Here is a 15,349-nt window from a genome sequence, read left to right as displayed (position 1 = left end):
TATAAATTAATTTGTCTTCTAATTAACTTTTATTCTGTACGTGATTGTAAGTGTGCTAACGACTGACCTTAATGTCTTGAATTCTGCATCTGTTACATTTTGTAATTGACTTTTATGTTATACTGTATATGATTATAATGTCTAAGACAGATGGAGGACTTGTCTAAAGTTGCTTTATTTAATATTAATGCATTTGAGGATTCAAAAAAGGTTGTATGATTATAGAGATGAAATAGAAGTGGCTTTGGGAAGCTCAGCAGGAGAAAAACACTAAATTATCTCTTCACAACTGGTTATGATCCTTAGATAAATTGCTTGGATGGAATGCTGGGAACATAGTCTGTGTTCTAGAGAATCTGTGTTCTGGTAAATTCACAGATGATCCCACGTTAAAACCCCAAAAAATAGGTCAGACCCAGCTTTAAAACATGTCTAATTGATGGAAAACTCATCTAACATTGCAGTATTTAATCTGAATGGATTAAATGAGACAAGATTACAGAAATATATCTTTTTTCTTTTGACTTTTCTCTTTTACCTGTTGATCATCTTTCTGAATCTGACTCTGATTGCTACAGTCCTCCTGGAGAAATCCCTCCATGAGCCCATGTACATCTTCATTTGTAACTTGAATGTCAACACACTGTATGGAACTGCTGGTTTCTATCCTAAACTCCTGGCTGACTTTCTCTCTGATACCCATGTCATCTCATACACTGGATGTTTGATTCAAGCCTTTGTGATCTACTCCTCGGTTTTGTGTGAATACAGCAATTTAACAGTGATGGCCTATGACAGGTATGTGGCAATTTGCAAACCCTTAGAGTACCATTCTGTAATGAATACTGTGACTGCTAAAAAACTTGTTTTGATTCTGTGGACTGTTACGTTCTGTGAAACACTGATTCCCATGTTGTTAAATATCCGACTACCTTTATGTGGGTCTCAGATTGACAAGCTCTACTGTGATAACTGGTCAGTGGTAAAGCTGTCCTGTGTGGACACAACTCTAAACAATATCTGTGGATACATTTTAGTCATTGCTTGTGTTTCACAAGCCTTTTTTATTGTATATTCTTACATCCAGATTATCAGAGTGTGTGTAATATCCAGTGAAGGAAGGAGTAAATTTGTGCAGACCTGTTTGCCTCATTTGATTTCACTAATCACTTTCAGTATCACTACAGTCTTTGATGTGATGTTTTCTAGATACGGCTCTAGAAACACACCACAGACTCTTCGCAATATCATGGCAGTGGAGTTTCTAGTCATCCCTCCTCTTCTAAATCCCCTCATATATGGCTTAAATCTCACTCAGATTCGCATAAGGGTTAAGAGATGGTGTAGCAATAACAGAAACTAGAATATACATGGTATCAAAATGTTAACGTTTGACTTTTGAATTCATCAGTGTGAAGAAAATATAACAAACTTGACACCTCAATAAATAAACAACGTGTTAGTCCTGAGTGTATATTAGTCTGTGTTTGGTTCTTCTGTTTCTTACCTGATATACTCTTTTAACTACATGGCGCAGGAGAGTGGCGGCGTGTTGCGTGTGGCTCCTTGCTTGTTCATTTTTGTCTGTTTTTTATTGAGGGCTTTCTGCGTCCAGTCTGTCTTTTCAACAATTCTTTATAACTGACAAGTGTTTATGGACACTGGGTCGAGAACCACTGGCTCACACTGATGTTTTCTTTTTCTCTAAGATGTATGTTATTTAACTTGTTGTTGTTGTTGTTGCTGCTCTGTGTTTATGTTTTTGGTGTTTCCTTGATGTCCTTGTAGAAGAGCATACATGCAAATAAGCATTTTATTGCACTTGTGCACACGACAGTCAACTCTACTCTCTACTCTACAATGACTTAGATCAGCACTTAAACACAAGATATGAAAATAGTATTATAATTGATGTATGAATTCCAGTTTTGTAACAATCCCATAAAGTGTACTTATGGATATGGATTAAGACCATATGCCCGCCGGCCTGATAGATACTGTACCCAGACTGTTTCCCTTTCAAACATTGAGAAATCCTTCTGTAAAGTCAGAGTAACTGCTCCATTGTGAAATATTACTGGGCAGCAGATGGTAATATTTCCCTGAACTTTACAACATTTCAGTGTTCATCAGAACAGAATGTTGCTTTATTAAATAGGAAATGAAAATAAAAATCACTTCAGAATCACAGTGTGTGTTACTGTACAAAATCAAGATCACGTGCTGCCTCTTTTCACAAGGCAGAGATCTTTTCCCTTCCTTAAGGCACATGGATTGTTTTAAATGAATGAAAAGAAAGGGAAATAGCACAGGTAATTGACTGATATCCTTTGACACTGCTGGTTATTGAACTCAGAGGTACAGTGACATCAGTTTGAAGTAGTTCAAGTAGGTAATTGCGTCAGCATGCGCAGGCTGCAAAGGAGCAGGTAAAGGTTTATTCAGGCTGAAAGGAAAAGAGCAGAGATGCTTGGCTGTGGAGCTTTCTTCAGGAGTGAAACCCTCTCGTTCACCCACAGCCGAAACATTTGCTCTTCTCTATTCCTTTCAGTATGGAATTTAACCTTTATCAGTTTGAAACGTATAGTATAAGAATATTGGATGGGTTTGTCTTAGCATTCATATTAAATTAATTATAAACTGAATGTAACTGTATTTGAATATCTTCTTTAGGTGATTACGCGATATGTGCTTCCTTGAAATTAACAAAAACCTACCAATTTAAATTCAAAATATGTCTCTGTCTCTCTGGGACAAAATTTGACTAAATATATGCCCCATATGCATTTAGTTGACATGTATGGCTCATCAGAAATGTACTGTATCAGAAGTGTTATTGCCTGTCTTAATGAGAGAAAACTGTTTCATTTATATTGTTCTCTTATCTATTTTCACACTTATATTGTGCATTTTAAGCTCAGAGGAATGGGTATATATTGGCATGGACTCCTGATTTCACTGTTCAAATAGATTTGGTTCTCTGGCACATGTGCAGTTTTCTATATGAATTACACACAATTTCCTAGAGAGCATGAGATGCCCATTTAAAAGTAGTTTTATTTTCACCTTAATGAGTTCCACCTTAAGATGATTACACAAAAACCAGAGAGCCGCGGGATCATTTAACAAGTAGTACAGTGTCAAGAGTCTCCCAGGACTGTTTTCAGACAGCAACTCTCTAAAGTCTCCCTCCAGCAGGAGTTAAATAAAGCAGTAAAGTAGCTCAGATGGAGAAACAAATCTTCGTGTTCTTCCTGCACCAACACGCTGCTCTCTCAGAGAGGGAGTAATGTTTGTAGATGAGTTGTCCATCATCTCAGTTTGGGAAACAAACCTTCATGCTCTCAGCACATTCTCCATGAGAGGTAATGTCTATACTGTAGGTATTATCATCTGTAGATATACCTAAAAAAACTAAAGTAATGATAACAGCAGAAAGCTGTTGCTAATTTTAACAGGAGCACTTGTTTAACCTTAATCTATGGAATTAGAATTATATATTTATTAATATGTCTTAAATGTATTTTTTATTTCACACATTCTTGTCAGTAAGGTAATGACTTACATTACTGTTTCACCTTGTGGTAATTTGCTTGCATGGAGTGCTGGAGACATAGCCTGTGTCCTAGAGAGTCTGGCATTTTGTGTTCTGATAAAGTCATCAACAATCCCATATTGACACCCAAACTGTAATTCTGAATCAGCTTTAAAGCATCTCTAACCGATGGGGAATTCATCAAATGTTGCAATGTTTCAACTCAATTGATTAAACAAAACAAGATCACATAAATATGTCTTCTTTGCCTTTACTTTTCTGTTTTACCTATTGATCATATTTCTGAATCTGACACTAACTGCTACAATCCTCCTGGAGAAATCCCTCCATGAGCCCATGTTCATCTTCATCTGTAACTTGAATGTCAACACACTGTATGGAACTGCTGGTTTCTATCCTAAACTCCTGGCTGACTTTCTCTCTGACACTCATGTCATCTCATACACTGGATGTTTGATTCAAGCTTTTGTCATCTACTCTTCTGTTTTGTGTGAATGCACTACTTTAGCAGTAATGGTCTATGACAGGTATGTGGCGATATGCAAACCCTTAGAGTATCATTCTATAATGAATGCTGTAACTGCTGGACAAATTATTCTGATTTTGTGGATTGTTCTATTTTGCGAGTTAATGATTGCACTTTTCTTAAATATCAGACTGCCATTATGTGGGTCTCAGATTGACAAGCTCTACTGTGACAACTGGTCAATGGTAAAACTGTCCTGTGTGGACATAACTCTAAACAGTATCTATAGTTATATTGTTGTTATTGTTCATGTTTCACAAGCTGTTTTTATCGTATATTCTTACATCCAGATCATCATTGTGTGTGTAATGTCCAGTGAAGGCAGAAGTAAGTTTATGCAGACCTGCTTTCCTCATCTTGTCTCATTAATCAGCTTCAGTATCACTACAGTCTTTGATGTGATGTTTTCTAGATATGGCTCTAGAAACACACCACAGACTCTTCGCAATATCATGGCAGTGGAGTTTCTAGTCATCCCTCCTCTTCTAAATCCCCTCATATATGGCTTAAATCTCACTCAGATTCGCAGATCAGTCCAGAAATTATATATTAAACAGACACTTTAACATGATGTTTATGCTAAGAGAACATTTGAGGCAATATAATCTGGCTGTACAGGTACTGTAGATATACTTTATTGGGACTGTATATATAAATTATTCTGTAGTTTTATATCCTTTGAAGATATGTACTCTTATTCCTGGAAACAGCAAAAATCTTTAGTGAAATATCATACAATTTGTTTTATTTATAGATGGTGAAATTAGATACCGTTTTTAAAAATGCATTTTTTAATCATGGTAATAAATAAAATTCCAATAAAATGTCTTTCACAGGTGCATACTGTATATTTTCAGAGTTCCAGATTTACTCTGATCTTGTAATATGAGCTCTGACAGGCTTGAGTCAATATCTCCACCTGCACAAAAGTCTAACTACTGTAAACTGTCTTTGAGACAGAGACAAAAAACAATGATTACAAAAATACGTTGTCAGTACTGGTTTTTAAAGACACCCATCTGCTATTCGAAATCTATGAGTAGATGGGCATTTGATATTATCATCTTGCTTGTTTTAAATTACTGACGGCCAGGATAGTGCCTTAAACTGGACACGCCTGAGTGCACCTGGAACAGAGGGTGTTGTGTGTGTGTTTCAAAGGAACTGCCGAGTGGATAACATTTTTTCAAGGAACAGAAGGTCTTGTCCCAGAATGTACGCCGATCAACACTACCAGCCTTTGTACTGTAGGTCTCTGTCTCATGATTTTAGACTGAAATGTCACTTAGAGATGCCACATACAGTATGACGTATCGGAAGTAAATATTTGTAGACTGGATTTAAGTGTCCAGATTAATCTGGCACTCGGCATGTGTGCAGTTTACTATGTTACTCCACCTGTGCACCAATGTTCCTATTTTACAATAATTACCCCTGTGGAATACAACTCCGCCTCATTAATCAAGATCCACAGAACCAGTGGTCTCCCAGGACTGTTTCCAGACAGCTATTCTCTAAAGCCTCCCTCCGGAAGGAAATGTATAAAACTAAGTAGCACAGATTGGAATAAAAAAAGCTTCATGCTCTTCCTGCAGCAACAACCCGTTCTCTCTGAGGTAATGTTTGTAGATATTGTCATTCATTGTTTTATACAGAGAACAGCAGAAAGCTGATATTAGTTCTAAGACTGTAACTATCTGTTAATTATTTGATTTATTTTTCCCTTCCTATATGATTGTTACTAATGCTAGCCTATCTTCTCATATGTACTTATATGTTTTTATATATTAGCGAAATGTGTAAATCTTATTTGGTAATTAGTTAAACAAAGAAGATAAGTGTTTACTTGGCTTTCTGCTGGGTAGAAGTAAAAGTTCCTGTAAGTGACAGTCAGTGAAAAGAACTTCTCTCTACACGACTGGATCTGAACCTTTTGTGACGTGCTTGCTGGGTTACGTAGTCCATAGCTTGAACTGCTGTCTTCTTATGATCTGGTTAATGCATATTTTAAAAACTGAGTTTAAACAATTAAATCAAAAGCTGACAACATTCCCCACTTACTGTATGGAAAACATATCTAGCATTGCGGTATTTTATCTCAATGGATTAAATGAGACAAGATCACAGAAATACATATTTTTTCTTTTTACTCTTCTTTTTTACCTGTTGATCATAATTTTGAATCTGACTCTGATTGCGGCAGTCCTTCTGGAGAAATCCCTCCATGAGCCCATGTACATCTTTATCTGTAACTTGAGTGTCAACACCCTGTATGGAACTGCTGGTTTCTATCCTAAACTGCTGGCTGACTTTCTCTCTGACACTCATGTCATCTCATACACTGGATGTTTCACTCAAGTCTTTGTGATCTACTCTTCTGTTTTGTGTGAATACAGCAGTTTAACTGTGATGGCCTACGACAGGTATGTGGCAATTTGCAAACCCTTAGAGTACCATGCTATCATGAATACTGTGACCCCTGGAAAAATTATTTTAATTCTGTGGGTTCTTCTTTTCTGTGAATCTATAATTCCAATTGTCTTGGTTATGAGACTGCCTTTATGTGGGTCTCAGATTGACAAACTCTACTGTGAGAACTGGTCAGTTATAAAGCTGTCCTGTGTGGACACGACTCTAAACAATATCTATAATTATATTGTAGTAATTCTTCAAGTATCACAGGCCTTTTTTATTGTATATTCTTACACTAAGATTATCAGAGAGTGTTTAAAGTCCAGTGAAGGAAGGAGTAAATTTGTACTGACCTGCTTGCCTCATTTAATCACATTATTCAACTTCACTATCACCACACTCTTTGATATCATGTTTTCTAGATATGGCTCTAGAAACACACCACAGATTCTTCGCAATATCATGGCAGTGGAGTTTCTAGTCATTCCTCCCCTTTTAAATCCCCTCGTATATGGATTGAGTCTCACTCAGATTCGCATGAAAGTCAGGAGATTGAGAAAGAGAAAAGTAAACTCTAGAACATAGTTTGCCTCCATGGGCATGAATACTGAAATGTATTATGCTTCTGTATGTTCCAATGAGAAATTCTTTATACATCTATGTATGTATTCAGAAAATATGTTTATTATGTAATCCTTTGATTATGTTTTAGGCAGCATAAAAGAAGTAATGCTTGAAATGAAGATATGATTTGTACTCTTCCGTAGTTTTAAATGAGAAAATCTAGACAGTAAACTGGAAATTTAAAAACAAAACCTTGACTCCTTAACTGTCCATGATGAAAGCTTCATTACTTATCAAAATTGCTCAGAGACTCTCTGCTCTCAAAGCGCTTAAAAAATCCAAACATCATGATTGATCACTGCATTTCAACTAAATCCATCGTGCTCAGCTATGTAATGCAATAAATCAGTGTGAAGAATATATAACAAACTTGACACCTCAATAAATAAACAACGCGTTACTCCTGAGTGTATATTAGTCTGTGTTTGGTTCTTCTGTTTCTTACATGATATACTCTTTTAACAACATGGCGCAGGAGAGTGGCGGCGTGTTGCGTGTGGCTCCTTGCTTGTTCATTTTTGTCTGTTTTGTATTGAGGGCTTTCTGCGTCCAGTCTGTCTTTTCAACAATTATTTATGACCGACAGGTGCTTATGGACACTGGGTCGAGAACCACTGGCTCGCACTGATGTTATCTTTTTCTCTAAGATGTATGTTATTTAACTTGTTGTTGTAGCTGCTCTGTGTTTATGTTTTTGGTGTTTCCTTGATGTCCTTGTAGAAGAGCATACATGCAAATAAGCATTTTATTGCACTTGTGCACACGACAGTCAACTCTACTCTCTACTCTACAATGACTTAGATCAGCATGTAAACACAAGATGTGAAAATAGTATTATAATTGATGTATGAATTCCAGTTTTGTAATAATCCCATAAAGTGTACTTATGGTTATGGATTAAGTCCATATGCCCGCCGGCCTGATAGATACTGTACCCAGACTGTTTCCCTTTCAAACATTGAGAAATCTTTCTGTAAAGTCAGAGTAACTGCTCCATTGTGAAATATTACTGGGCAGCAGATGGAAATATTTCCCTGACCTTTACACCATTTCAGTGTTCATCAGAACAGAATGTTGCTTTATTACATAGGAAATGAAAATAAAAATCACTTCAGAATCACAGTGTGTGTTACTGTACAAAATCAAGATCACGTGCTGCCTCTTTTAAAAAGGCAGAGATCTTTTCCCTTCCTTAAGGCACATGGATTGTTTTAATGAAAGAAAAGAAAGGGAAATAGCACAGGTAATTGACTGATATCCTTTGACACTGCTGGTTATTGAACTCAGAGGTACAGTGACATCAGTTTGAAGTAGTTCAAGTAGGTAATTGCGTCAGCATGCGCAGGCTGCAAAGGAGCAGGTAAAGGTTTATTCAGGCTGAAAGGAAAAGAGCAGAGATGCTTGGCTGTGGAGCCTTCTTCAGGTGTGAAACCCTCTCTCTCACCTACAGCCGAAACATTTGCTCTATTCCTTTCAGTATGAAATTTAACCTTTATCAGTTTGAAATGTATAGTATAGGAATATTGGATGGGTTTGTCTTAGCATTCATATTAAATTAATTATAAACTGAATGTAACTGTATTTGAATATCTTCTTTAGGTGATTACGCGATATGTGCTTCCTTAAAATTAACAAAAACCTACCAATTTAAATTCAAAATATGTCTCTATCTCTCTGGGACAAAATTTGACTAAATATATGCCCCATATGCATTTAGTTGACATGTATGGCTCATCAGAAATGTACTGTACCAGAAGTGTTATTGCCTGTGTTAATGAAAAAGAAAACTGTTTCATTTATATTGTTCTTTTATCTATTTTCACACTTATACTGTGCATTTTAAGCTCAGAGGAAAGGGCATATATTGGCATGGACTCCTGATTTCACTGTTCAAATAGATTTGGTTCTCTGGCACATGTGCAGTTTTCTATATGAATTGCACACAATTTCCTAGAGAGCATGAGATGCCCATTTAAAAGCAGTTTTATTTTCACCTTAATGAGTTCCACCTTAAGATGATTACACAAAAACCAGAGAGTCGTGGGATCATTTAACAAGTAGTACAGTGTCAAGAGTCTCCCAGGACTGTTTTCAGACAGCAACTCTCTAAAGTCTCCCTCCAGCAGGAGTTAAATAAAGCAGTAAAGTAGCTCAGATGGAGAAACAAATCTTCATGTTCTTCCTGCACCAACACGCTGCTCTCTCAGAGAGGGGGTAATGTTTGTAGATGAGTTGTCCATCATCTCAGTTTGGGAAACAAACCTTCATGCTCTCAGCACATTCTCCATGAGAGGTAATGTCTATACTGTTGGTATTATCATCTGTAGATATACCTAAAAAAAACTAAAGTAATGATAACAGCAGAAAGCTGTTGCTAATTTTAACAGGAGCACTTGTTTAATCTTAATCTATGGAATTAGAATTATATATTTATTAATATGTCTTAAATGTATTTTTTGTTTCACACATTCTTGTCAGTAAGGTAATGACTTACATTACTGTTTCACCTTGTGGTAATTTGCTTGCATGGAGTGCTGGAGACATAGCCTGTGTCCTAGAGAGTCTGGCATTTTGTGTTCTGATAAAGTCATCAACAATCCCATATTGACACCCAAACTATAATTCTAATCCGCTTTAAAGCATCTCTAACCGATGGGGAATTCATCAAATGTTGCAATGTTTCAACTCAATGGATTAAACGAAACAAGATCACATAAATATGTCTTCTTTGCCTTTACTTTTCTGTTTTACCTATTGATCATATTTCTGAATCTGACACTAACTGCTACAATCCTCCTGGAGAAATCCCTCCATGAGCCCATGTACATCTTCATCTGTAACTTGAATGTCAACACACTGTATGGAACTGCTGGTTTCTATCCTAAACTCCTGGCTGACTTTCTCTCTGACACTCATGTCATCTCATACACTGGATGTTTGATTCAAGCTTTTGTCATCTACTCTTCTGTTTTGTGTGAATGCACTACTTTAGCAGTAATGGCCTATGACAGGTATGTGGCGATATGCAAACCCTTACAGTACCATTCTATCATGAATGCTGTAACTGCTGGAAAAATTATTCTGATATTGTGGATTGTTCTATTTTGCGAGTTAATGATTGCCCTTTTCTTAAATATCAGACTGCCATTATGTGGGTCTCAGATTGACAAACTGTACTGTGACAACTGGTCAATGGTAAAACTGTCCTGTGTGGACATAACTCTAAACAGTATCTATAGTTATATTGTTGTTATTGTTCATGTTTCACAAGCTGTTTTTATCGTATATTCTTACATCCAGATCATCATAGTGTGTGTAATGTCCAGTGAAGGCAGGAGTAAGTTTATGCAGACCTGCTTTCCTCATCTTGTCTCATTAATCAGCTTCAGTATCACTACAGTCTTTGATGTGATGTTTTCTAGATATGGCTCAAGAAACACACCACAGGCTCTTCGCAATATCATGGCAGTGGAGTTTCTAGTCATCCCTCCTCTTCTAAATCCCCTCATATACGGCTTAAATCTCACTCAGATTCGCATAAGGGTGAAGAGATGGTTTAGCAATAACAGAAACTAGAATATACATGGTATCAAAATGTAAACGTTCGACTTTTGAAGCTTGTGAACCTTAAAAATAACGACAAACTACAATTACTTAAATGTGAACCGAAATTTCATTTTGTTCGTGTGTAATGCTGAGCATATGTTTCAAGCACCAAATTATGAATGCAATTGTGATATAAAGAACTATAAAACTCTGCATTAGACAGTTATCTGAAGATGTACAGTATATTGTATCTGTATACCTTATTCTCTAAAAAAATAAAAACAAAGTATCTGAAGGGTGGTACTATATGTTATACTTCAAATTGCAGAATTAAGCAGGCATGTAAAAATATATTTTCAAAATGTCCTGGTTACTTTTCTCTTTTTCTAGTTTGATTCCCAGTTTCTGTTTTGCAAGTCATTAGTAACCATCCCATTCACTATAGGCTAAATTCAGAAACAAAATATAATTCCTTAAAAAAGATTGAAAACATTTTCTTTTTCCTATTGTTTTAGATATACTGTACAGTCTGTGTACACACATGGACACACACAGGGTGGGGAGAATGGGGGGTTTGAGTGCCCTCTGCTGGGAAGAAGTGAGTGTGGTCTCACAGTAATGTAATGCTCTCTTCACAGGTGGACTGCTGACCTCAGACCTTTTCGTGGTAACATTTTCAACTGACGGAACTTTTAAAGCTTAATCTTAGTTAGTCATAATCACATCTTTTTAACACATATAGTATCTAACTAGAAATGGAGAACTTGCCCAATGTAACAGTATTTACACTCCATGGATTAAATGCCACAAGATCACATAAATATGTCTTTTTCACCTTTACTCTTCACTTTTACTTATTGATCATGTTCTTGAATCAGACTCTGATGGCTGCAGTCCTTCTGGAGAAATCCCTCCATGAGCACATGTACATCTTCATCTGTAACTGGTGTGTTAATGTACTGTATGGAACTGCTGCTTTCTACCCCAAACTCCTGGGATAGACAACTCCTCTTACATCTGAATACATTCATGAAATTCATTGTGGATGTGGATATTATATTAACAAATGTTTTATCAAAACTGGCAGATCACATTTAACATAGATGCTGTATCTACATTGTTTTATGTGCAAATAGCAAAAATATAAAGAATAAATACAAAATTGGAAACACTGAGATATGAGATTAATGATGATAAAGACTTGTAGCTGTTTATGTTGACTGATAAGTTACCTCTTCTAGACAATGTGAGCAAGCAATTAAAAAGACAGTCAAAACCTTAAGATATCCAGTTAAAAGCATTACATTAAATCAAGGTCTGTTATGTTAGAAAATTGTGTCTCACATTAGTAAGGCTTCATTTAAAATAGTGTGTGAAGTTTTAGTCACCACATTATAGAAAGATATTGCTGCCCATGAATCAGATGACACAAGAAGAGCAATCAGACATGTTTGTCCTTTACAAAATGTCCTACACTCACAGGCTTAAGGAACAGAACTCATTTAGTCTTGAATAGAGAAGACTATGAGAGAACCTGATACAAGTATTTCTGATCCTCAAAGGTACAGACAAAGTCAACCCAGAGGGTTTATTCAGAATGAACTGCAGAACACAAATTAGAGCATATCAGTGGAAATAACTGGATGTGCACTTAAAATCGGGACTAGGAGGCTTCTCTTGATGCAAAGGGTTGTGGCCGAAGTCATTCTCTAAATTTTAATCTTTCTTATGTTTGCAATATCACGGCAGTGGGTTTTCACAGACAACTTTAATCTTCCCCAGATCTGCAGAACAGACATTGTGCATTAAACAAAAAGACACTCTAAGTGGTAACTGTAACCACTGGAAAATACACTTCAGTATCCTTTCTCTGAGTAAGGAGTAAGCAAGGATGTAACAAGTTTTTCAGATAGAGAAAGCTCACAAATAAACAGTCAGAGGTTTGCGCTAGCAAACAGTAATCTGACTGTGCTTCTTTCCACAAGAACAGTTTCTGTGAACGACTCCAACCACATGTGATCTGAGAGCATCACAGACTCTGAAGGCACATTTGGCTACATTTCACTGCACAAAGCTAAACTCCCATTTACAAATGAGAAAACCTGCATTACTGAGAAGGAAAAGTGTTTCACTTTCCTTGTTCTTTAAGTGCATTTAAGTCTCAGAGGAAAAGGCATGTACAGTATAGGCATGGACAATTTTCAGGCCTTCTGTAGGTACATTGCCAGCTACTGTACATTGGTGTTCTCGTTCTTGTGCACTTTCCTACCTGAGTCACTTACAACACTTACAATGTCCCCGAGGGAAAGGGGTAGTTTTCTTTCCATTATATATTCCAGCTCCAGGTGATTAAACAAAAAAAAACAGCACTATTTTCTTCACAAGCACTGCTGTGTCATGAGTCTCCCAGGACTGTTTACAGTCATCAATTCTTCCTCCTGCAGGAACCTTACACTATAAAGCAGAGAAAAGCAGCTCAAAGTAACAAAGCTTCATGCTCTTCCTGTAGCAGCACTGCACTCTCTGAGAGGTAGTAATGTTTCTAGATATCGTCATCTGTAAATTTGCTTTAACTAAAGTGCTATCTATATCTATAACTATTTACTTATAACTAAATATTCTGTTGTAAATTAGTTATAAATTAATTTGTGTTCCAATTAACTTTTATTTTGTACATGATTGTAAGTGTGCTAAAGACTAACCTTAATGTCTTGAATTCTGCATCTGTTACATTTTGTAATTGACTTTTACATTATACTGTACAATATATGACTATAATGTCTATGACAGATGGAGGACTTGTCTAATGCTGCTTTATTTAATATCAATGCGTTTGAGGATTCAAAAAAGGTTGTGTGATTGTAGAGATGAAATAGAAGTGACTTTGGGAAGCTCAGCAGGAGAAAAACACTCAGTTATCTCTTCACAACTGGTTATGATGTTTAGATAATTTGCTTGGATGGAGTGCTGGGAATATGGTCGTGTGTTCTGGTAAACTCACAGACGATCTCACGTTAAAACCCCAAAAATAGGTCAGACCCAGCTTTAAAACATCTCTAATTGATGGAAAACTCATCTAACATTGCAGTATTTAATCTGAATGGATTAAATGAGACAAGATCACAGAAACATATCTTTTTTCTTTTGACTTTTCTCTTTTACCTGTTGATCATATTTCTGAATCTAACTCTGATTACTACAGTCCTCCTAGAGAAATCCCTTCATGAGCCCATGTACATCTTCATCTGTAACTTGAATGTCAACACACTGTATGGAACTGCTGGTTTCTATCCTAAACTCCTGGCTGACTTTCTCTCTGACACCCATGTCATCTCATACACTGGATGTTTGATTCAAGCTTTTGTGATCTACTCTTCTGTTATGTGTGAATACAGCAATTTAACAGTGATGGCCTATGACAGGTATGTGGCGATTTGCAAACCCTTAGAGTACCATTCTATAATGAATACTGTGACTGCTAAAAAAATCATTTTGATTCTGTGGACTGTTACGTTCTGTGAAACACTGATTCCCATTTTGTTAAATATCCGACTACCTTTTTGTGGGTCTCAGATTGAAAAGCTCTACTGTGATAACTGGTCAATGGTAAAGCTGTCCTGTGTGGACACAACTCTAAACAATATCTGTGGATACATTTTAGTAATTGCTTGTGTTTCACAAGCCTTTTTTATTGTGTATTCTTACATCCAGATTATCAGAGTGTGTGTAATATCCAGTGAAGGAAGGAGTAAATTTGTGCAGACCTGTTTGCCTCATTTCATTTCACTAATCACTTTCAGTATCACTACAGTCTTTGATGTGATGTTTTCTAGATATGGCTCTAGAAACACACCACAGACTATTCGCAATATCATGGCAGTGGAGTTTCTAGTCATCCCTCCTCTTCTAAATCCCCTCATATATGGCTTAAATCTCACTCAGATTCGCATAAGGGTGAAGAGATGGTGTAGCAATAACAGACACTAGAATATGGACGGTATCAAAATGTAAACACTGGTTCGAGAACCACTGGCTCACACTGATGTTTCTTTTTCTCAAAGATGTATGCTATTTAAATTATTGTTGCTGCCGCTGTTCTATGTTTATGTTTTTGGTGTTTCCTTGATGTCCTTGTAGAAGAGCATACATGCAAATAAGCATTTCATTGCACTTGTGCACATGACAGTCAACTCTGCTCTCTACTCTACAATGACTTAGATCAGCATTCAAACACAAGATGTGAAAATAGTAATATAATTGATGCATGAATTCCAGTTTTGTAACAATCCCATAAAGTGTACTTATGGTTATGGATTAAGTCCATATGCCCTCTTGCCTGATAGATACCTAGACTGTTTCCTTTATCCCTTATGTTTCCCTTTCAAACATTGAGAAATCCTTCTGTAAAGTCAGAGTAACAGCTCCATTGTGAAATATTACTGGGCAGCAGATGGAAATATTTCCCTGAGCTTTACTCCATTTCAGTGTTCATCAGAACAGAATGTTGCTTTATTACATAGGAAATGAAAATAAAAGTCACTCATCAGGCAGAAAAAATCTTTTCCCTTCCTTAAGGCACATGGATTGTTTTAAATGAATGAAAAGAAAGGGAAATAACACAGGTAATTGACTGATATCCTTTGACACTGCTGGTTATTGAACTCAGAGGTACAGTGACAGCAGTT

The 15,349-nt window shown here is 36.5% G+C and overlaps 4 protein-coding genes and 1 pseudogene across 4 annotated transcripts; all 5 read left to right on the top strand.

Annotated features, from left to right (window-relative positions):
* Window positions 1-439: 439 nt before the first annotated feature.
* On the top strand, window positions 440-1,363 carry LOC148657796 (olfactory receptor 4C12-like). The gene has a single exon (XM_088641868.1). It carries the CDS (start codon window positions 440-442, stop codon window positions 1,361-1,363), a length of 924 nt encoding a protein of 307 aa, XP_088497994.1.
* Window positions 1,364-3,724: 2,361 nt separating this feature from the next.
* LOC148657795 (olfactory receptor 8A1-like) lies at window positions 3,725-4,648 on the top strand (annotated as a pseudogene).
* Window positions 4,649-6,146: 1,498 nt separating this feature from the next.
* LOC148657794 (olfactory receptor 6N1-like) lies at window positions 6,147-7,079 on the top strand. Its single transcript, XM_088638256.1, has one exon. It carries the CDS (start codon window positions 6,147-6,149, stop codon window positions 7,077-7,079), a length of 933 nt encoding a protein of 310 aa, XP_088494382.1.
* A 2,691-nt stretch (window positions 7,080-9,770) lies between these two features.
* Window positions 9,771-10,751, top strand: LOC148657793 (olfactory receptor 8A1-like). Its single transcript, XM_088641867.1, has one exon. The coding sequence runs from the start codon at window positions 9,771-9,773 to the stop codon at window positions 10,692-10,694; it is 924 nt and encodes a 307-aa protein (XP_088497993.1). The 3' UTR covers window positions 10,695-10,751.
* A 2,976-nt stretch (window positions 10,752-13,727) lies between these two features.
* LOC148657792 (olfactory receptor 4C12-like) lies at window positions 13,728-14,655 on the top strand. The gene has a single exon (XM_088641866.1). The coding sequence runs from the start codon at window positions 13,728-13,730 to the stop codon at window positions 14,649-14,651; it is 924 nt and encodes a 307-aa protein (XP_088497992.1). The 3' UTR covers window positions 14,652-14,655.
* Window positions 14,656-15,349: the final 694 nt, after the last annotated feature.

This window comes from Lepisosteus platostomus, chromosome 7 (genome assembly GCF_059453375.1).
Source record: "Lepisosteus platostomus isolate fLepPlt1 chromosome 7, fLepPlt1.hap1, whole genome shotgun sequence".
In the NCBI taxonomy this organism is placed as follows: domain Eukaryota; kingdom Metazoa; phylum Chordata; class Actinopteri; order Semionotiformes; family Lepisosteidae; genus Lepisosteus; species Lepisosteus platostomus.
The sequence above is the reverse complement of the archived record's forward strand: the minus strand, read 5'-3'. Positions and strand labels throughout refer to the sequence as shown.

What these genes read in the sequence shown, in the direction of transcription:
- LOC148657796 (XM_088641868.1), top strand. Translation starts at nt 440, where the DNA reads ATGGAAAACTCATCTAACATTGCAGTATTTAATCTGAATGGATTAAAT.
- LOC148657794 (XM_088638256.1), top strand. Translation starts at nt 6,147, where the DNA reads ATGGAAAACATATCTAGCATTGCGGTATTTTATCTCAATGGATTAAAT.
- LOC148657793 (XM_088641867.1), top strand. Translation starts at nt 9,771, where the DNA reads ATGGGGAATTCATCAAATGTTGCAATGTTTCAACTCAATGGATTAAAC.
- LOC148657792 (XM_088641866.1), top strand. Translation starts at nt 13,728, where the DNA reads ATGGAAAACTCATCTAACATTGCAGTATTTAATCTGAATGGATTAAAT.